The 23,614-nt window shown below is 29.4% G+C and overlaps 3 protein-coding genes across 3 annotated transcripts; 2 read left to right on the forward strand and 1 right to left on the reverse strand.

The window, feature by feature from the left end:
- Window positions 1–5,037: 5,037 nt before the first annotated feature.
- PGO_130600 (zinc finger protein) lies at window positions 5,038–10,377 on the forward strand (the record flags this gene model as incomplete). The annotated part of the gene is made up of 1 exon (XM_028689576.1): window positions 5,038–10,377. One exon carries the CDS (start codon window positions 5,038–5,040, stop codon window positions 10,375–10,377), a length of 5,340 nt encoding a protein of 1,779 aa, XP_028545377.1.
- Window positions 10,378–13,691: 3,314 nt separating this feature from the next.
- Window positions 13,692–16,398, reverse strand: PGO_130610 (hypothetical protein, conserved; the record flags this gene model as incomplete). The annotated part of the gene is made up of 8 exons (XM_028689577.1): window positions 13,692–13,820; window positions 14,021–14,353; window positions 14,549–14,710; window positions 14,936–15,003; window positions 15,279–15,403; window positions 15,617–15,731; window positions 16,162–16,227; window positions 16,392–16,398. The coding sequence occupies 8 exons, from the start codon at window positions 16,396–16,398 to the stop codon at window positions 13,692–13,694; spliced, it is 1,005 nt and encodes a 334-aa protein (XP_028545378.1).
- A 2,908-nt stretch (window positions 16,399–19,306) lies between these two features.
- Window positions 19,307–20,281, forward strand: PGO_130620 (glyoxalase II; the record flags this gene model as incomplete). The annotated part of the gene is made up of 1 exon (XM_028689578.1): window positions 19,307–20,281. One exon carries the CDS (start codon window positions 19,307–19,309, stop codon window positions 20,279–20,281), a length of 975 nt encoding a protein of 324 aa, XP_028545379.1.
- Window positions 20,282–23,614: the final 3,333 nt, after the last annotated feature.

Consider the following 23,614-nt stretch of genomic DNA (forward strand, 5'->3'; position numbering starts at 1 on the left):
GCATGTTTTACTTATTGCATATATATGTTTGCAAATATATGTACGAACTTATTCATGTGCAAGCATAAACATTTATTTATGTATATATATATTTATATATGTTTATATACATTATTTATATGCAATACCCTTGTTTGAATTGCCTGCGACGCCACAAAAAATAATTTGCGCTTTGACTTTTTCTTGATGTGGCATGTTGTACAGGCGAATAAAAATGCATAATTCGAAAAATACTGCTAGTGCTATGTTTTGTTAAAAGACATAAGTAATCAGTTGCTTCCCCGTTACTGGGAAAAGTTTATTCGTATATTTATACGTTAGTTTGTATGCTTATTTATTCATTTTGTTAATAAATTTATTTTTTGTGTATTTCTTTTTTTTTTTTCCCCAAGTGACAATAACATAGTGGAACTGGAAGGTCCATTAAGCATGCCCTCGTGTCCACAAATTTGCATGAAAGTATTTTTTTTTTTTTTTTTTTTTTTTTTTTTTGTGTGTATATGTGTGTGTATTTATAATATATCATATAATACAATACAACAATATTGCATAGTACATGTGTTCCTTTATTTTCCCTCAAATTTTCCTGAACAGAAATATCGCATATAGGGACAGTAGAGTATATGTGTACATGCTCGCATCAAGTATTCATACCACATGTTCATGTGAACGTAACATGATTTGGGACATAAGAAACGTATACATGATTATTAAAAATATCACACAGAGACGTGCCACAATGTGTGACAACTGTATAAACACTCCTTAAGTGTCCCTGTGGGGAATGTTTACTTGACAAGAGAAGCACAATCGTTCTCACATGCACGCTTATGAGTGCGCAAAATTGTAAAACCTAAATGATTCACAACATGCGTATGTATGTATATATATATATATATGTTATTTTATTCTTTTCGAAAAAGAACATTTGAATTAATGTTGGAACGTGTAAGCTTCCTTGTATTATTCACTTCTCAGCTTTTATATTATTATTTTCGATTCACCATTGAAGCTATTCTTTATTTATGCTTACGACAGTGAAGAGGACAAACTGGAAAATGTACAAACGAAGGGAAAATAATTTAGTACCTCTTGTTTTGCATTTTTTTTTTTTTTATCCTCTCGCTATATTCACTACTTCTTCAGGAATAAAAATATGTGCTTTTTTTTCTTTTCTCCCCCCGTTCCGTTTTATCATATTTTTTGTGAATTGTTTGTGCAAACCTGAATAAACCATACATACGTGTTTGTATGTATATATACATGTGTGCTTATATTTTTTTTTTCATTATGTGCCTTTGTGAAATTATGCATAATAATTTTTTGCATTCTTTTTTTTTTTTTTTTTTTCCTGCACGCCATTTTTCTTGTCCTTTCTTTCTATAAGTCGTTAAAGTCGTTAACATCATTAAATATAAAACAACGTGAAAATTATTTTGTTGTAAACAAAGGTGAATATATATTCACAGGGTTTTGAACTTTCAATAATACACATTTGTGGTAAATGCATGCATTCCTTGAATGTACCAACAGAAAAAATAAATGACGTGATTCAAGTATGCATATATATAAATACATATCATATACACTAATGACGTGAACAAAATAAGTATATGTATAAAGTGAAATAACGTACTTTTTTTTTTTTTTTCTTTTATTTTTTCTTAGTGTAAAATACACTTTTCTTTTCTTATGTATATGTCACATATATGCCCTATAACTGCTCGTGCAACTGGTTCACACTGCAGCCACTGTGCATTGTATTTTGAATTTAATCCGTATGATTTTTCTTACCTACATATGCATTACTCATACCTGATTTTTTATATATTGGATTTATCTACATGTGCATGCGGTCCATAAAGTAATGTGAATGCGATATAGTATATGTGATATGTACACATATATATATATATATATATTTATTATGCAAACTTATTTTTGAGACTATGCACATGCGTACTGATTTAATGGCATACATGTTTATGCGAATCGTTTTATATATAAATGCCTCTAAATTTTGATGGTATTCCCCTAGACATATATTTACCTCTTTGTAAATTCCATCCCCTTTCATCTCAATTTCATTTTCGAGGAAATAAATATATACAGAAGAACACAATTTTCATTTTTTTAAAATGATATGGTTGTCTGTCAAAAGTTGACAGTTGAATTTGAATGAATTCTTTGTGTTCATTTTTTATTTTACACTTAATTTTGTACTTTTTTTTGTACTTAATTTTGTACTTTTTTTTGCACGTAATTTTGTACTTTTTTTTGTACTTAATTTTGTACTTTTTTTTGTACTTAATTTTGTACTTTTTTTTGTACTTAATTTTGTACTTAATTTTCTATTTTATTTTTTATCCCCATTTTTATTCACATTTATATCCCCATTTTTATTCACATTTTAATTTCCATTTTAGTTTCCATATGTATTTTCATTTTTATTCCAACATTTATTCCTTTTTTTCTTTTATTTTTACAATTTCACTTTTTTGCTCCTTTTGATACCTCATCAATTCCACTAAGAATTCCCGTTCTTTTGTACTTCTTCTTTTATTCTACTTTTGCCTTTTGCCCTATACCTTTCCATTAACTCTTTTTTTTTTTTTTTAAATGAAGACCAACTTGTGAGATTTGATGTTGAACAAGTACAAAGCAAAGAGAGAAAAATTATAAACAGTAAACGTTTTTTTTTTTTCTTGAAAAAGTAAATATTTCTCAAAAGTAGTTATTTTTAAACTCCACTGTTAGTGGCAAGAATATTGAAAAAGAAAAGCAAAATAATAAGGAAAAGAAACAAACAGAAGCAAAAAAAGGAAAAAGGAATGTTTCCTTGTTAAAAGAAAAGGAAAAAGCACGTTAATTGGTATACACGTAATTTGCATGATTTGTACTTAAGTATACATGTACACCATATGTTTAAACACCTCTTTTTACATGCTTAAATGTTACGTAAGAACCAATAAATGTACATTCCATAAGTTTATTATAAGAAACATTATTTCATTATTATCCATAAAACATATGTTTTTTTTTCCTATTCGTCCTTAATCCATATTACATGCTTAGCCACACGTAAGTATTATATATATATATATATATATATATATATATATATATATATATATACATAATATTATATGTATAGGCTGACTCATTCTTACATGAGCTTTGTGCATACTTGCAGTTGATAAATGCTTACAAAGTTATATATATATATATATATATATATAAGTTTCACTTGTTTAAACACTAGTATAATAGGTATATTAATACGTACTTGTACGCATTTTTTCATAATTATACATATTTTTGTAATATATTTATACGTACTTTTATTTTTACATAACCTTTTTACACTTACATATTTTTACGTATGCGCACGTACGCATCCATAATCGCACATATACCTTTTCCCCATGTTTCATAACAAACATCGATAGTGAACATTTTTACATATTCACAGTGGATTGCGAATAAGCATACCGTAATAATAATATAAGTGAGGCATGGAGAGAAAAAAAAAAAGTACATGTATAAAAAATAGTAAGCGCCTAGAAATTTTTGCGTATTATCATCTCCCAAAAGGGACTCAAAAAAAGAACTTCTTTTTATTACGTAACTGTATAATATATACATACATAAATACATCGAAACAAACATAAATAATAATTATTTATTTTATTTTTTTAATATGAAAAAGAAACCTTTTAATTCTTAAAAAAGGCTCTTATAACGCACATTTAAAAATACGTGCATATTTTATATTTATACATTTTATGTATACCGTTCATTATTTTTTTTCCTCACCACGCCCTACCATTTTTGTATATATTACATTACCCAAACAAAATATACATTTTTAATGTAATTTAAAAAAAAAAAAAAAAAAAAAAAATAATGAAAAATAAATATTTGTTTTAAATGAAGTTGAAGTAATGATATTTTTATTGCATACTTGAAAAAAAAAAAAAAAAAAATAAATAAATAAATAAAAATACTTAAGAAGAATGCATGAACACGAAGTTATGAAGTTGAATATGAATAATATATATACTTACATGTACGTATATGCATACGTCATAAAAATATAATTGATTCATTATCCATTTTCATAAATACATGATAACATATGATTGTATGAATTTACATGAATTTATGTACATATCGAAAGCTAGAACGAGCCATATATATTTATACGAATGTATAAAACACACCCCATGTATGAATAATATATATATGAAAAAGTATGCATATATAATAAATACATGAACATAAAACGGTACACTCATATAAATATTTATCTATTTTACTTCATCGTGACGCATATTCCTATATGTAAATACAGGATCTTGTGTAAAAACACTGATTACAGTATTACCTTCACATAAAGAAGTACGACGAGAACCCTCTTTTTATGTAAAATCAAAGAGGAAGAGGAAATTTTACCCTCCGTTGTATAGCATATTTAACCCTTTCCATTTCTTGCAGTTTTTGTGGTGCACATGTGCGTTGTACATGTGCATGCGTAAAATCGTATAACAATTGTATACTAGATTTTCACGCATATTGATATGTACCATAAAAAAGGAATAAGTTTAGTGCATATCTACATAATGTAACAGGTGTATATAAGTATACCTTCATATACACATATTTTTGCTTGCATAAATAAGAATCACGTCACAATCGAAACAGCATTCTAATCAGTCGCAGAAGCACACACTTTCATATGTATAATACACAATATAAACTCACACATTGTACTTTATCCTTCATAAATCGAATTGTATATATCCTCTTATGAATTCTTGCATGATACATCATCCACTGTATATAGTATATACAACATAGCAGTTAAATCATCCCCGTATCATATCCGCTTCGACATATCGATGTCTTGACCAAGAGAGATACAATTCTCGTGGCATATATATGTATATATTAACACATAAAAAAGTGAAAATATATGTATGCACGCATAAATTCCTGGGGGGAATTTACTTAAATATATGAATTTTTACCAAAAAAATGAATATACCAAACAACGCAGAAAGAATTGGAAGAAGTAACAATAATAACAACGGAATAAATATCCAGGGGAACGAGAATAATAACTTTCTCGTAAATGATGATGGTATGTTCATCGATGATAATAATATATTAGAAGATGAATGTATTACTCCAAAAGACGATGAAGAAAATATAAATTCAAGAAGAAAAAGAACTGATAGATTAAATAGAAGCGAAAATAAAAATATGGCGAATGAAAGACGTGAATCACAAAATGTTAGTGGATCCAATTTAGGTCGTGGTTTGAACATGTCGCATGCTCAGAATTCCCATGAGCAGTACATTAATAGGCATGAGGAAGGAAGCAATTCTAGTGTTTTCATAAACGGAGCTCCATCAGAATGTGCATTACCAGGCAGCGCACATTCAAATAGCGCACATTCAAATAACGCACATTCAAATAACGCACTCCCAAATAGTGCACTCCCGAATAGTGCACTCCCGAATAGTGCACTTCCAAATAGTGCATTCCCAAATAGTGCACTTCCAAATAGTGCATTCCCAAATAGTGCATTCCCAAATAATGCACTTCCAAATAATGCACTTCCAAATAGTGCAATCCCAAACAGCACAACGCAGACCATAGCGAGTAACCTTGAAAATAACATCTTCCTCTTTAACGGTGATAACATCCAAATGGGTTATGATAGGACTATGAACAGAGGAATTCAAGTGAATACTGGATTTCCCGTGCAGAACAATCCCAATGGAATAGATTACTTGAATCAAAATTTAGTTGGAAATAATGGAGGCATGGGTATGATGAGTGTAGACATTGGTGTAGGAGCAAATGTAGCCTCATACGTAGCAGCACGAGAATGTGAAAATCAGAAGAACGACACAAATATTAGCAATGGGGGAACAAGAGATAACTTATTTGTTAATGAATCTAGCAATTACTTTATGCAGAACGTAATTCACGCGGAGAGTAACCATGCGGATGAAGTGGGAGATGGTAGGGAAGAAAGGGAAGAACAAAATGATGAGAGGGAAAGACAGTTTGAAGAAATGAATAGAATAATCGAAGAGAACGAATCGGAGCCATCAAATGAAGATTCTGAGCGAGGAGAAGTTAGAACAGGTGAAAATATGAAAAAGAAAGATGATGAAATAGAAAGAAACATTTTACATGCAGTTGAAAGCATATCACCAAATGACGACCTTGCAGTAGAATCAATACTGAACAACGAAAATCAGTTCGAGCATATTTCTCATTTGAATACATTAAATAGTGTAATAGGAGGAGCAGGAGGAGGAGTAGTACCATTATCATCTACTGGAGGATTAACACTAGAAAATTTCATTCAATCCTTAAAAAGAGAATTGACATGTCCCATATGTTTGGATTATTTCTACCTTCCTGTTACAATGAATTGTGGACACACTTTTTGTAGATATTGTATAGGACATAACAAATTGAATGGAAAAAATTGTCCTTTGTGTAGACAAGCATTGGGCCATACTGTATGTATTAACACTATAATTTCAAATTTAGTTCGTATATACAACTTGAGAAGGAAATGTATTAAGGTGTACAAATCAATCGAAATTGTAAACACTGTAGATGAAATGTGGTGGAATGAGAATTTTATAAAAGCACAAGTTAGTGTACCATTATTTTTACGTATTTTCCTAGGAGACATGATATCTGTACCAGTATTTTTTGATGACTTAACTGCATGTATTGTTGATTTTTTTACTGCTAATAATTTATGGTCTAAAGCAAAGTGGGTATTTAATATTAATGATTGTAAAATATTTAGCGAACTTATTGGGTACGATAAGGATAATAAAGAAATGACAAATGATAGATTACATGCTTGGGTTGAAAACTACATTACACATAATCCATCTATGTGTATAAGAAAAGATGAACAAATTATTTTAAAAATAATTCAAGACAGAACACACAAAATTGATAGCCAATTATTTGATTCATCTACCTTACCAAATAGATTACCATGGGATGGTGGAAGACATGTTAAGAGTTTAATTCACATGCCACATTCCTCTGTTTCATTATCTCATTTGATATTTGTGAAAGCAGAAAATGAAAACATTGGTGTTGTTGATTGTGGATCAACAATAGGAACAATGATAAAAGTTAACAACAATCATGTATTAAAAGAAGGTGATATTATACATATTGGTGACAGACTTGAAGTTACGGTGTCGATTGATAAGAATACTGCTGGAATGCCATATAAAGGATATGTATGGGATAAGAAATCAAATAAAGTATTAGATAGACATGAATTAAAGGAACTAATGAAAGAAAAAGATAAGGAAGGAGAAGCAGCAGTAGAAGAAGATGAAGAAGAAGGGGAAAGAAAAAAAAAAGGAGGAGAGAATGAAAATTGTGGAACAAATGAAAAAGAGGAAGTGACAGAAGAATCACGAATGGAAAACAGATCTGAATATAGAATTGATAATAGATCAGAACAAATGGTAGAACAGAGAGGAGAAAATCAAGAAAATTTTATCAACATAACTGAAGAAAACATTCCATCGCATTGTGAAATTATTGAATCCAATTTATTAATAAAATTCGATTTTGGTAGTGTAAAAGATGAAATTACTTTGAAAACAGAATATATCGATCCCAAGGGTGTAGTCTTAGGCAGAGGTCCATATGCTCAATCTAGCTATAAAAAACTTTCAGTTACCAATTCGAATGGTTATGTATCTAGAGAACACTGTTTAATATACTATGATGGAACAAAGCCAATAGGAGAAAGATGGTTATTAAGAGACACTAGCACTTTAGGAACATTCTTGAAAATTCCATCCTTTTCAGAACCCGTTCCATTGCCTGTGGGTACTATTTTTAAAGCTGGACAATGCAAAATTGAAGTTTGCTCTCGTGAGAATTCTCAACATTCGCAAAATCCAGCAAGATCATTTTCGTTACTGAATACGAACAATCGTCCAAATTTAGGACATAACCATGATGATTCAAGAAACAATGGCAATGGTAGTAACAATTCTAACAATCACAACAATGGCAATGGAAGAGGAGGAGGGGGAGGAGGTTATGGAAACGAAGGAGGAAGTGGTCAAGGTAGTAGCAGTAGTAACCATTACAATAATAATAGTGGGCATTATTATAACAATAATGGAAATCATTTTCTCAATCAGGGCAACCATGCTCTCATGAGTGAAAATCTTTTGTATGTTACGTGTGGAGAAAGCAGGGAAATTAGTAGTAATGACAATAGTAGTGTAGAAGATTTTAGTGCATACAACTTAAGAGAACCATATAATCAGCAGGGTGAGAATAATATGCTAGGAGGAAGAGGAGGGTATTGGTTTTTCAATGAAACGCTACCAAGAGATAACAGGATGGGGTACAGTAGTTCGTACAATGTGGAATTCAATGATCCTTATGACATAAGAAGAGGAATGGAGAGAAATGATAACAATGGAAGAGGCAATAACGATGGAAGCAGTAATAACGTAGTTTCCAATAGAATGGGTATTAATCAACACCACAATCACAATAGGGATACGTACTTTTACAATTATCTTCAACATAGGAATATGAGCGGTGAAGGAAACAATGCCAATATAAACAGCTTTAATGGATCCAATGAGAACAGCGATAATGAGAATGGAAATAATGATTTTACAAGTTATGACTATGATGGAGCAAACAATAATGGCCATGCAAATGATACGAATAGAAATCAGAACAGTGGGAATCATGGCAACAGCAATAATCAGAACCATTACAACGATAACATGGGTGGGAGAAATCATGGTGTCCAGGAGAATGGAGAAAGTGAGTATCAGACGAATGGATACCACGATGGAAGAAACCTTTTTTACGACATATTCAACAGGGACTCCCGAATTGATAATCATGTGCATAACAATGATGGAGAAATAAATCAGATGAGCCAAGAAAGCAATTATAACAATATGTGCTACCATGATTGTAATTTTGTAGGTGTGCGCGATGATGAAGTTTCCATATGTAGTTTATTGCAATCCACTAGCAGTAATGACATATATGTAAATGATTCGAGAATGCCAAACCCATTTGTGTATAATGCAGATAATGAAGGATGCAATAATGGTACCATTAGAAATCATATGAATGTATACAGAAGTGGGCAATTATTAGATTTAGAAACTGGTGGTAACAGTTTTCAGAATAACCAAATAGCTTCGACTAGTGTACAGAATGATTTATCGAACAACAGTGAAGGGGCAAATAGAGAAATTTTGTTTCAAAAATCGTATGAAGAAATCGAAAGTAGAAATGGTTTATCAAATGATGGTTCAAATGATAGGGAAAGAACAAACAATAACTCTAGTGCTGTTGCCAATGTTGCTGAGAACATAGCGAACGATGGTCATCACGAAGAGGAAAACGATAGTGATAATGACGAAGATTTGAGAAAATATATAAATATGCGAGTGGTAGAGGAGCCTAAGATGAGTGAAATTATCATCCCATATAAACATTTTCTTAGAACTGTTAATAATTATGAGAAGAAGATGAACATGAACCCACAGAAGAAAAGTAACAAGAGAAACATGGAAGTAGTAGAAGATGCACGCAATGGTCTAGTCCATTGGAATTCTATGAATGGAGAAAAATTGAATATATTGGATGAGAACAATAGCATTGTTGATAGTAATAACATGAGCAGCAGAATTAACAGGAATTGCAACAGAACGAGTACTGGCATAAAGAAAAAGAGAAATCACTCAGAAACATTTTCAAACAATAATTACACAACCGTTCGAGAGAAAGAAGAAAGAGGAAATAACATAATTGAAAATGAAGTTTTTAAGTGGAATTCCAAACAGGATGATCTAGATGATAACAATGTGTACACGAAAAATATTAACACGCCTGCAGCTCACTCATGCATATTTACCGAAATTGAATCTTTTAGATTAATGTATAATTACATTATCAGCTTAGGATTAAATTTCAGCGAACATTCTATGATGAATCGAAGACACATTTTAGAAGACAATGAAGAATTTTTGAATATGCTAAACAGTTCTAATGTGCAAACAAAAGAAATTAATTCTTTAAATATATTTCCCACAGAACTGTTACCAGCACATCTGAATTCCCTTACTCAAATTGGAGAAGCAGGAAGAAGAACAGTAGGACGAGATGATGTTTATGATGCTGGTGAGGATGATTCTGTTGTGGATGATGCTGGAGCGGATGATGTTAATGAGGATAATGAAAGCACGAAAAAAATTTTATATTCCCAATATTGCAGTATTAGTGATAACAAGAATTTGTTTTATTCCTTAAAGATGAATAAGTAAATGCAATCAGAAGCCAACCACTTGTATATTTTGTTCTCGCCAGTCCATCGGTGCACAAAACATGTAGTCCTTCCACACTAGTAACCCCTCATTCGCCCGCTCTCTCTCGCTCTCTCTATATATATATATATATATTCAGGCGTTCAAGTACACAACCGTCTGTAATGAATGATGTCGTATATCCTTCATCATACGTTCGTAAACCCACAGGAAACTTGGGGGATGGAAGTAAAGTTCGTTGCAGATTTTATATATATATGCACCGCAGCACCCCGAATTACACGTATCGGTAATATGATTTATTTAACCCCGATTTTATGCCACACACACACAAAAGATGGAGTAGAAGATGAAGAGGAAGAAGATTCTGTGCTTTGTATAATGTATTCTTATGCGAATGTAAAAGGCACGGGCATATTTAAACGCAGAAAACAAAAAAATAAAATAAATAAAAATACAATGTAACACATCACAATACACAAAAAGAAGTGTAAACCTAGAAGACCATATATATACATGCACAAATAACACATCATAATTTTCCTTTTTTTTTTCTTTTTTTTTTTTTTTTTTTTTTGCTTATTCTGCTTTTGAAAGGAGAGAAGGATAAAAACATTTGTATAATAACTACTCCAACGTATAAATTTGTGCGTATAAACTGAGCACTTTGTTTATTAAACCATTTTATTGTTGTACTAATGCAGACTAATGCCTTTTAAGAGTAGAAACAGAATAGATCAAGCAATGCCTATATATATATATATATAGTATATGACTCATTTTTGTAAAGAAATTTAACAGAAATCACACTCGTGTGTGTATGTTTTACATATACACACATGTTTACAGAAATATTCACAAGCAATCCACATTTATATTTAAATAATCCGGTTAAGTACAACATGGACATCTCACCCCCCCACACACCCCATTTTATTATTCCGCAATATGGATAATAATGTGCAATATCATAAAATTAGTTATTTATAAGATTTAAATGCATAAACTTTCATGGGATATTAGTTTTTAAGATATGCATTTCGAATATACCATCGAAAGAAGTATGTAAATATATACATAGCGAGAGGGGCACCTCACGTTATATTTTAAAAAAAAAAAAAAAAAAATCTACCTTGTAGTGTACACGACTGTACGTGTATGTAGTTTATAATAAATTTTAATATAAATTTGTGAATACCGATTTTTGTATATCACTTATTTTTTACATGCATATTGTATAAGCATGAACCATATATTATGTTTATATATATATATATATATATATGCGTATGTATACACGGGACGCATGAATGTATCACACCCCTAAGTGTATTTTCCTGAAAGTAATATATATTTTCTGCAGTTGTATCGTACATTTTTACGACATTATTTTCCCCCCCTCTCCTTTGCATAATCAATGTAGTATAAAAAAAAAAATAAAATAAAAACTAATGAAACACACAACAATTTTTGGTATATACTCCCGTATGTACATAATTCCATGTGTGAGTGCCTCATGTGTGTGCCCGACGTGCAATAATTATCTATTTCGACAATGATTCTCGTACATTTTTTTAAATGATCAAATGTATGTATAATTCTGAATAATTATGTACATATATACATGTACATATTATACATATATATATGTATATATATATATATATATATAGACAAACATATAATAAAATACAGAAGCCAAATACATAAACCCCAATATGAGCAGTCGTATGCTCATGCATGCACACGCATCAAAAACGATAATCGTTTCTTTCTCCTAGTTTTTCAATTTTAAAAATTTTTTTTTTTTAACATATAAAATAACTGATGAATAATAAAACGAAATACAAACATATGTACAGCAAGAAGTTTAACAAAAAAAAAATATATATATATATACATTTATAAACACCGAAATAAATATATGCAACATGCATATATTTATATATATGACTCTTTTTTTTTTTTTTTTCTTTTTCGTTTTCTTTGCTACAGACCCTAATGTCTTAGATAAGATATTTGTGATCAACATTAATGACAATTTTTATAAATAATTGTCAAAAGAATTGTCACACGAAAAGGTACATAAAACACAATTTCCAACTCCTATGTATATAGAACAAAACTCAGGGAACTAATCCTTCCCCATTTCCCCTTTTATCATGTAAAGTACACACCTACAAGAGATGAGACACTACTTCTATCCGCATTCCGAAAGAGATATTTTGTAGTTAAACATTTTTTTCTTTTTTTTGCGTGCCATCATATGTTATTCATCTTTTTTTTTTTTTTTTTTTTTTTTTTTTTTTTTTATAAGTTTTTTTTTTTTTTTTTTTTTTTTTTTTTTTTTTTTTTTTTTATATTATAAGTTCTTATGGATTGTTCTTTCGATTTATGTATGCTATATGTTATTCTATATTATTCTATACTATTCTATACTATTCTATACTATTCTATACTATTCTATACTATTCTATACTATTCTATACTATTCTATACTATTCTGTACTATTCTATTCTATACCTTTTTTTTTTTCTTTTTTTTTGATGCATATGAACGATGTAAGAATAAACATTCATTAAGGCGATGATTGAGATGAATATGCCAAGGGCTTCATGAAATGGAATATGCAGAAAGGGACCGCGATAAACAAAGAAGTGCATCCCCATTCTGTGTACATAAAAGTTGTATGTATGAATGTATTTATTTATATATATAATTATGTGCGTATATAAATGTATGAATGTTTATTTTATGCATACATTTTGTGTACATCCTTTCCCCATGTATGTGTGTTCATAGGTAGGAAAAAGTAGACATATATATGTACGTTTGAATGTATGTGTGTATTAGTAAACACACTGAAAAAAAAAAAAAAAAAATCAAGTTAGACAAAAATTATGAGTCAAGATAAATGGGGAGGGAAAAGAAAAGGGGGAAAAAAAAAAAAAAAAAAAATAGGCACACAGATGACACGTCATACATAAATTTTAACCCTCTAGTCCCTATTTATGAATTAACATTAGATACTGTTCTACTATTGTTTCTTTTCTTTTCCTTTCTTTTCCTTTCTTTTCCTTTCTTTTCCTTTCTTATCCTTTCTTTTCCTTTCATTTCCCTTTTTTTCTTTTTTTTATTCCCCATTGAAGAAATATGGAAATTTCTTAATGCAAAGATCAAGTGCGATTTTACACATTTGCTGGGTATGCATATAACACAAGTCAGATGAATGCGTAATCTGCTTTATCTGTTCTGTATACTATTTTCTGTGCACAAAGTGTGACACTTTTTTTTTTTTTTTCTTGTTTTTTCATTAATTTTTATAATTTGATAAATTTATCCTTCTTCTTTTGGATCCGTGTTCGTCATCATTTACTGCTGAAACAGTTATTTTAGTAACTTCATTATTTTCTTTGTTCAATAATGCTTTGTCAAATTCGGACTGAAAGAAGGGGAAAAAAAAAAAAAAAAAAAGGCCGTGCTTGTAATTGAAATTGTAATTTGAGGTGATGGAAATTTGATGTATGAAAAGAGGACAATTCATTTTTCATCAGTTTGTAAAAGATATATGTATAAATTAGTAATTAATATAATCTATATTGATTTTTATGCAAAAACATACGAAATATTGAATATTTCTACCTTTGTCGTGACCACCAATTGTTTAGCAATGGTTTGACTTCCCAACTCTTTTCCTTCCTCTCCTTCCTCTTCTATTTGCCTTTTCAAATCATTTATTTGTATTTGAACATCATCATACGTATCCCTTATAATTTTCTCATTCGTATTGTGAGGTAGAGGTGTAGTTTTCTGTCTCACATCTAAAAGTATTTTCTTTACTTTTTCAAAAGAATCTACAGCTTCTTTTCTTTTTCCGCAAAACATGTAACTTTGTGATAAAGATATGAGAGGAGCAATTAAATTTTCATCTCCTACTTTGTGTTTTTCTCTTAACTCCACACATTTTAGGTATTCCTACACGGGAGGAAGGGGCGATAAGACATATAGATGAAAGAGAAATGGGTAAAAAATGGAAAAAAAAAAAAAAATGATGATAAACGGAGATAGTCTCAGATGGCACTTTTGCTAAATTATAAAAAAAAAAAAAAAAAGTTTTCAACTGTTCACTGCCATTTTCTTGATGATATTCCTTAATGAAAATCAACTAACCTTTAAGGCCTCCTCAAAAAAGTGGTTCAACAAACTAATATCCCCAAGTCTTATAAAAACATAGGTGTAATTGAGGATATCCTTCTTTGACATTTCTTCCTTCTTTTCATCCATTAAAAGTTCATAACATTTTCTTGAAAATTCAAACATCTCAAAGGCCAGCTGTTTTTAGGGATATAAAAAGGAGAGACAATGGGGAACAGGACATATGAATTTTTTTTTATTGTTGAACCATCCCTCGTATGCAAATAATTTTATACATGCAACAAAAAAAGGAAAAAAAAAAAATTACACGCAATGAAAAAACGAAGAAACAAAATGATCATAAAAATGAAAAAAATTCTTATAAAAATGATCCAGCACAAAAAGTTACAAAATTTGAAATACCTGCTCGTCTGACACTTCTTCCTTATCAGCTGATTCCTCCTCTGTGTCGGATACTTCAATTTTTTTTTCTAAAAAAAAGAAAAAGTATAAAAAAAAGTAAAATTGTTGCGAAAGGAATAAAGGATAATGGAAAAGCATGTCTCTCATTCTCACTATCACTCCTCCAATTCTCTCTTCCCTAATCATTCTCCTTTTTGTAGAGAATAGATAAAAAAAAAAAAAAAAAAAAAGATCATTTATATTCCATTAACTTCTTCAGTTCACATGAATTCTATCGGACTGTGCCACTGAACTTTTAATCACCTCAACGAGTGAACCCTATTAATTCATTTTTTGAGTTTACTTTTTTTCAAGAATTCAAAAAGATCATTTTTTTCTTCTTCCTTCGTCAACAAAGAATCAGCAAAGGATAAATAATATTCCCGTAAGTCAACATGGATATTTCCTTCGATGTTTAACTCTTTTACTCTAAGAATAAAGAATCATCGTTCGATAGTATTATCAGGGATGGGTGGGTTAATCGTTGGGGGATTAGTGTACATATATAAATTACACACAGAACTAGAGACACAAGTACAGGTGTAATATTCGTTCGCACTACAAACGAATTGGCGCGAATAAATCTTTATATCAATTTAACATGATAAAAAGGGATGAATTGAAAAAAATTTTAATGTTTACTTCTTTTCCACAGCCATAGAAAATCTTTCTGAAGCAACATCAAAGTTTTTATTTTCCTTGAATTCTAGAGTTCCCATGTCGAATAATTCTTGCGCCGTTTTCTTTTCAAGCAGCTCTGTTGGTGTGCAGAAAAAGGGAATCCAAATGAATGTAAACATATCTATCTAATTATGTATCTGGATATCTATACATGTGTACACCTATACATCTGTTCACCAGTGTATCTATATATACATATATGTGTATTATAAAAATAGGAGAAAAAGAAGCATGTTCCTTGGTTCACGTACAAAGCGTGAACATAAAGCATAATTCTCCTTACGGTGGAATAGAGCACAAGAAATATATATATACAATCTCTGTTTATTCATAAGACCAAAGAATGGACCCCCTTGTATACCCCTCCCTCTCACCACACACACACACACTTATACACACAGACATACATGCAATTTTTCTATTATCCAATTAAACATACAAAAAATAATACTCCAAAAAAATAAAAAAAAAGTGGATCTATAATATTTTCATGTTTTTATAATTACCCATCTGTTCATCCACTTCCGATTCGGCATTTGTGTTGGGGGTATCTTCAGCAATTATTTCTTGTTCTGTGTATAGAATATCAGAAAAAAAGGGAAAAACAACATGAGTAGCTCTGAATGGATGAAACATACTAAAATTCATGGAGTGCTGTGTAAAAACAAATAAAGTAAAATAAAAAAAACAACATCGAATTTTTACACATCCTGCACACACATGCACTTAAACATACCTGACATTCTGTCACAAAAAAAAAAAAAAGTTCACTAAAAAAAAAGGGTTTTCTACGAATTTGTAATTTCTGCCAATGTTATGCCTATACATATATATGAAGTCCATATGTGAAAAAAAAAAAAAAGAAAAAAGTGTAAGCATAAGTATTTGTGTTTTATGTATATATACATATATGTGGAAAATACATTTAATGTTATTCACAAAAACAGTAAAGAAAAATAAGTGTTAACGTTTTTTTATTTATGATACTTAAGAAATTTATTCTTCTACTTAATAGTACATGTATTTTACTAGAAGAATGTCATATGATATGTAAATGCCATACGTACATTATACTTTAACTTTTTTTTTTTTTTTTTTTCTTGGAAAAGCTTAAAATATGCTAATTATTTTTTCTATTTACAAAAGAGATTATAATGAGCCAGCTAAAATTTCAAGTTGAAGGATTTAAGGATCTGTAGATGTATGCAGGCGTAGTATATTTTTATACATATTTACATGTATATATATATATATATATATATATAGTTATATGCGTAAAATTAAAAGGAAGCGATGTGACATCAATGTGTGTGCCCATGGGATTCATATTCATTTGAGTCATCGTGGTACCGAATGCCTGGTATGGTCCATATGGCTAGTTCAACCCTACAAGATCATGATTCACATGCAAATCTTCTTCGTACAAGCCTCTAATGAAGCACACACAACCCCACAAGTATGTTTTTTTTTTTTTTTTTTTTTTTTTTTTTTTTATTTATATACCTAGCTGTTAAGAGCAAATAGGACATTATACATACCTTGGTTGGAACACTTATCATATCATTTTGTATGCCAATATATGCGCTTATGTCACATGTTAATAATTTATCCTTTCGCTTTTTTAAATGATAAGCTCATATATATACATCATAACACAAAAGTACTTTTTTATAGTTGTGCAAATTCTTAAATTTAAATTTTTGTCTTGGGGGAAGAAATTAATAGAGTCGAAAAAAAAAATAAAGTAAAAATAAATGAAAATAAAATAATTAATACATAAATGAGCAAATGAATAAACGAATTAAAAAACATTTACCTTTGTTCAACTATGTGGGTACTTGCACAAATGAAAAAGAAAAAAAAAAAAAAAAACACACATCCACACACGCGCAAAATCTCGTAGAATCCCTCCAGAGGCAAATAATGCTCTCTATCCCTTCAATGTTAATTTAGTTCAAGTTCTTTGTACTTTTGTTGAAAAAAAAAAAAAAAAAAAAAATATACATATATATATATACCTGGATGTCGTTTATGAAAATATGATAATCCTTTACCATTTCAAATATTTCACAAGTGTAATTTTTTTATTTTTTTATTTCTATAATGTAAACATTGCGTACATATCTGTTAATATACACAGCGGTTATGTGTGTTCCAATGTAAAGAGACATTTTCGTCATCTTATCAGAACCTAAATTTAAATTTCAAATCTTCTTGAATGTTAAATTGAACGACATTAAATAAACTTCTTTTTCATGAATATACTAAAGCATGGAATTTTGACGTGTATAATAGGAACATTTCCTCTTCCCATAATAAGTGAAGTTAAACACAATTATGGGATGTGTGTACGACGTGGCCATTTTTCTTACCCTTTTCTTCTGTTTGCACATAAATATATATATATATATATATATTTATAAATGTTGTTGTCATACAGGCTAGAATTGTGTTTCGTCTTCAATACGTGGGGTGGTAGTATAACAGCTTGTTCTTCTGGTCATATAATTCCCTTTTAAACAAATTAGCTTAGGACAGGAGAAGAAATAATATAATATGATCAAACAGGATAATCATTAAGTGTGGTTCACCTCTAAAAACCATGTAACAACATGTGGCTTAGTACGGTTGAGCGCTTAGGTATTTTCACCCTCTTATGGCAAATTTCCCATTGAACTTCAATTTCTGTTTAGACATGTTGAAAAAATAAATTTTTTTTTGATGGTTCCGCACAAAATGCATAGATAATCAACAACTAAAAGATATACCTCGTGTTATACCATAGGAGTGGTAAAAGTGGGAAACATTAAATGGAGAAAGATATAAAAAAATGTATACCCATTTAATCACCAAGAAATGGCATAACCATAATTAAAAAAAAAAAAAAAAAAAAAAGGTATGTAATGTTTGTAGAAATGGTGTCGAATTGTTTTATTTTTACTCGCAGTTCACGTTAAAAATAAAAAAAAAAACACACACACACACACATATTAAAAAAAAGTAGCACAACAAAAATCACACCCTAGAAAGCGGATATACCTAAAAAATAAGTATTCATTTTAGTGTATGCCATACAAGGGGGCTAATTTTTTTTCCTTATTTTACAAAAAAATGGTAATGAAAAGAGTGAACGCGAGTATGATGATGTATTTGCCAAGAGTCACGGTGTATGATTCGTTCAAAAATTACCAAGGTTGCTATTTTTATGGGATAAAAGTGTGTACACGTAGAGAGATTAAAAGAAAAAAAAAAAATCAGGTGAAATGAAATGGAAAACAGAATAGAAAAACAAAATGTCAAAACAGATAAAGATACCCCCTTTTTTTTTTTTTTTTTTTTTTTTTTTACCCCCTTCCTTTTACTTGCTAGAAGGATTATTTATTTCTTTTTTTTCAGTATTTTCGCAATTTCGCAATTTCGCAATTTAGTGTTTTTCACCATTGTTGTGGAGTGCAACTGGAGCGTTCTTCATCTTCAATGTGTTTCGTTTTTCCCTTTTTCTACTCCCAACCTTTTCTACTTCCCACTTATTCTGCTTCCCACTTATTCTACTTCTCACTTATTCTACTCCCAACTTTTTCTACTCCCCACTTTTTCATCGTATTCCTTTCCCCTCCATGCTCCCCAATCCATCCTATTACTCTCTAAAGGATGAAGATAACAAAAGTCTTCGTGACCATAAACTACCTTTCGCATGCGCAATCTGCTACTAACAGATTGTCTTTGTCAAAAAGGATATTTTTTGAAAATGGCTTTTTAAGGAGAAGTGTACATACACGTTTAACCAAGAGAGACAAGAAATATTTCATCGTAAAAAAAAATGACATTTGTACGAACGTTATTATAATACCTATGTATAGGGATAATTATTCATATATTTTTTATGATGATAAAAATGAGGGAGTAGCAGTTGATCCAAGTGACTATAGTGTGGTTAATGAAATTTCAGAAATGGAAAATATAAAAATTAAGAATATATTATGTACGCATAAACATAGTGATCATAATGGAGGAAATAATTATTTTTTTAATAAAAAAATGAATGTGTATGGAATTAAAGAAAAGGATAATAAATACATAAATAAAAATCTTGAAAATGTACAAAATTTCGAAATAAATAATTTTAAAATTTCAACCTTTTTGTCAAATTTTCACTGTAATAATCATATTTCTTATTTAATAGAAAATTCCAAAAAAACATTGTTAAAAAAAATATTTTTTACAGGAGACTTTTTATTTATATGTGGACTTGGGAAAAATTTTGAAGGCAATAATATGGACTTGTACAATTCGGTAAACAATTTAAAAACTTTGCAAAAGGAAGCAGGAAAAATATATGTTTTCTGTGGTCACGAATATACACAAGACAATATAAAATTTGCCTTAACTGTGGATGCATGTAATCAAAAATTAATCGATTTTCATGATCAAGTTTTGAAAAATGAAAATACCTTCCCTACAGTTCCGTCTTTGCTGGAAGATGAATTTGCGTACAATCCCTTCTTGCGATGTCACCACGCGAATATACGAAATGAAATTCAAAAATATGCTAAAAAAAACAATTATGTAATTAGCAAAAATTATGAGTATCTAGTTCTTTTGCGAATAATGAAAGATAACTTTTAAAAGTTCTTATCCCAAATGTTTTCGTCCACCTTTCGCTCATATGCGTATTATATACATGTGTATGCATTACATATATGGGCATATGTTCTAAGTTATATATATGCATATATATATATACATATATATATGCATATATATATATAGTATGTGGCATGCAAGCTGTGCAAAATGCCCCACTTCATATGCGACCGCCTTACCTTTTTCAGCGACACGTAAACTGCTACATTCTTGCATTGAGCCAGATTGACAAGTTTTTCCATTTTTTCATTTTCCCACCAAGAGTTCCTCAAATGTTTGCAATTTCCAGCCTCCATTTTCCAACTGTCAATAGTTTGACAGTAGTATCCTAATTCTTTCCAAACCTGTTACCATGGAAATTTTCCTCCCTCAATACACATACACACAAATACCTCCACACCCTCTTCGAACACCTTTATGTCTACCAGACACATTGTAATTTTTATCCCACATTAGCATGTATAGAAATCGGTTATGCAGGGTGTGAAAGTGGAGTTGAAAAAAATAAAAATAAGGTGCTGGTGGACGAGGCTTCCTTTGTAAGGTCCCACAAAGCTTAAAGAACTGTTTTTGTAAGAAAAAGCATATAAGTGTATTCATTTAAGAGTGTACATTATAAGTACGTCATATTTGCTTTTACATACTGTTTTCATTATACTCGTATGCCCCCTTTACGTTGGCACATTTGAATGTTTTACCACTTATTGCTTGTATTAGAGTTAATGAGGATATGTATATATATTAAACCCCTTTGATATAAACAATTTTGTATAACACACAAGGAACAAAAAAAAAAAAAAAAAAAAAAAAAAAAAGAATAGGGCAAACAAATAAAGCGAACAAATAAAACAAACCAATAAAACGAACAAATAAAACGAACAAATAAAACGAAAAAAATAAAACGAACAAATAAAACGAACAAATAAAACGAACCAATAAAACGAACAAATAAAACGAACCAATAAAACGAACAAATAAAACGAACAAATAAAACGAAAAAAAAAAAACAAACAATAAAACAAACAAATAAAACGAACAAATAAAACGAACAAATAAAACGAACAAATAAAACGAACAAATAAAACGAAAAAAATAAAACGAACAAATAAAACGAACAAATAAAACGAACCAATAAAACGAACAAATAAAACGAACCAATAAAACGAACAAATAAAACGAACAAATAAAACGAAAAAAAAAAAACAAACAAAAAAAACAAAAAAAAAAAAAAAAAAAAAAAAAAAAAAAAAAAAAAAAAAAAAAAAAAAAAAAAAAAAAAAAAAAAAAAAAAAAAACAAAAAAATAAAACGAAAAAAAAAAAAAGAAAAAATAAAACGAAAAAAATAAAACGAACAAATAAAACGAACAAATAAAACGAACCAATAAAACGAACAAATAAAACGAACCAATAAAATGAACCAATAAAACGAACCAATAAAACGAACAAATAAAACGAACCAATAAAATGAACCAATAAAACGAACAAATAAAACGAACCAATAAAACGAACCAATAAAACGAACCAATAAAATGAACCAATAAAACGAACCAATAAAACGAACAAATAAAACGAACCAATAAAATGAACCAATAAAACGAACAAATAAAACGAACAAATAAAAAGATATGCATTCAATATTAACAAAAAGTGGGACATAATACAAGCTATATTTTTGATGGACCAACACTTTACCCCCCTCACTTAACTTTTTTACTAAAAATATAAAATTGCTTTAAGAAAAGTAATAATCAGTTATTTTTAATCTAAAAAAAGTTAGTATCCTTAAATTTTATGTAAAGAATATACTTTTCACCCATATAACATTAAATAGTGACTATGCTATTTTTACATTATTGCACTTTTACATTTTTCTATTTTCCCCTTTATGTGTTTTTACAATTTTACAAGTTTTCTAACAACCTTTGGTTATTTTTCCTCACATTTGTTCCTTTTTTTCCACTTTTTGCTTTCATTCCCATTTTGCTTACCCATTTTGGTCGCCCATTTTGCTCACCCATTTTGTTTCCCATTCGATTTTGATTACCCATTTTGGTCGCCCATTTAGTTCACCCATTTCACTAACCTCCCATTTTGCTTTTTTCTATTTTCCCTGCCATTGCTGTTATTATTTCTAGCTCTGTGTATAACATTGTGACATTAAAATCACGCCCTTGGGAAGAATTGCAACCTGTTTTCATGTGCATATGCATAGACATATATGTACGAATTCGTACAAGTACACATACATATACATGTATATTTATTTACTTCATTTCTGTTTTTAAAAAAATTATGAATAAAAAAAAAAAAAAAGCTGTTGCTTAGAAGCAAAGCGTGACATTTCATATGTGTTTTTAAGTGGCTACATTACTTGTTTCACGAAATGAAAATAGTATATATATATATATATATATATAAGCAAAATAACCAGAATAAGATATATATTTTTTTTTTTTTTTTTTCCTTCTTTGAGGAGAATATGGTTCCTAATTAATTGTCCTTTTCGTTTTACTTGTAAACTTTTTTTCCCTGCTACCTTTTTATTACAAATTCTGTATTACAAAAATTAATTTTCTTTGTTTGAAAAACTAGCAATTCTATGTATTATTATCCGTAAGTATGAGTAATTATATATATATGGACATGAATATATAATAACACTCCATACATAAACTCTACTGTTACATTGTTTCTCCTACCTCTATTGGGCACATGTATATAAAGAGCGAACACATCATTTTTTTTTTTTTTTTTTTTTTTAAATATTTTTCTTGTTATTCAAAGATATTCCTTTCTTCACCCATTAAAGAAAATAAAACATAAAAGAACTCCCTAATTTTTTTTTCTTTTTAAAGCTCTTGTTAATATGTGAACAAATCAGATTTATTAGAGAGAAGAAAAAAGTAGCAACCAAAAAACTCGTAAACATTTTCCCCATATTATTTTAATTTTTTTTTTTTTTTTTTTTTTTTTTTTTTTTTTTCACGGCTTAAACTTTTAACTACCGTTTGTAAAATTGAATGTTACATATAATATTCATTCAAAAGAGTACATAAAAAAGAAAAGGATTACATATATATTTTTCGTAACATTTTTTCTAATGTCCCATCATATATAAATTGGTATACGTAAAAATATGTACTATATATTATGAGGACATGTTTATACGTGTATACATGAGTATACTCTTGTATAACTTGTACAGCACAGATAAATGTAAAATGTACATTTTTCTTTCCCCTTTTTTTTTTTTTTTTTTATTTTCTTATTTTTTTCCCTTGCTTCTTTTTCCGTTTTTGGCAAAAAAACGCAAA

The sequence above is a fragment of the Plasmodium gonderi genome (assembly GCF_002157705.1).
Source record: "Plasmodium gonderi DNA, contig: Chr13, whole genome shotgun sequence".
In the NCBI taxonomy this organism is placed as follows: domain Eukaryota; phylum Apicomplexa; class Aconoidasida; order Haemosporida; family Plasmodiidae; genus Plasmodium; species Plasmodium gonderi.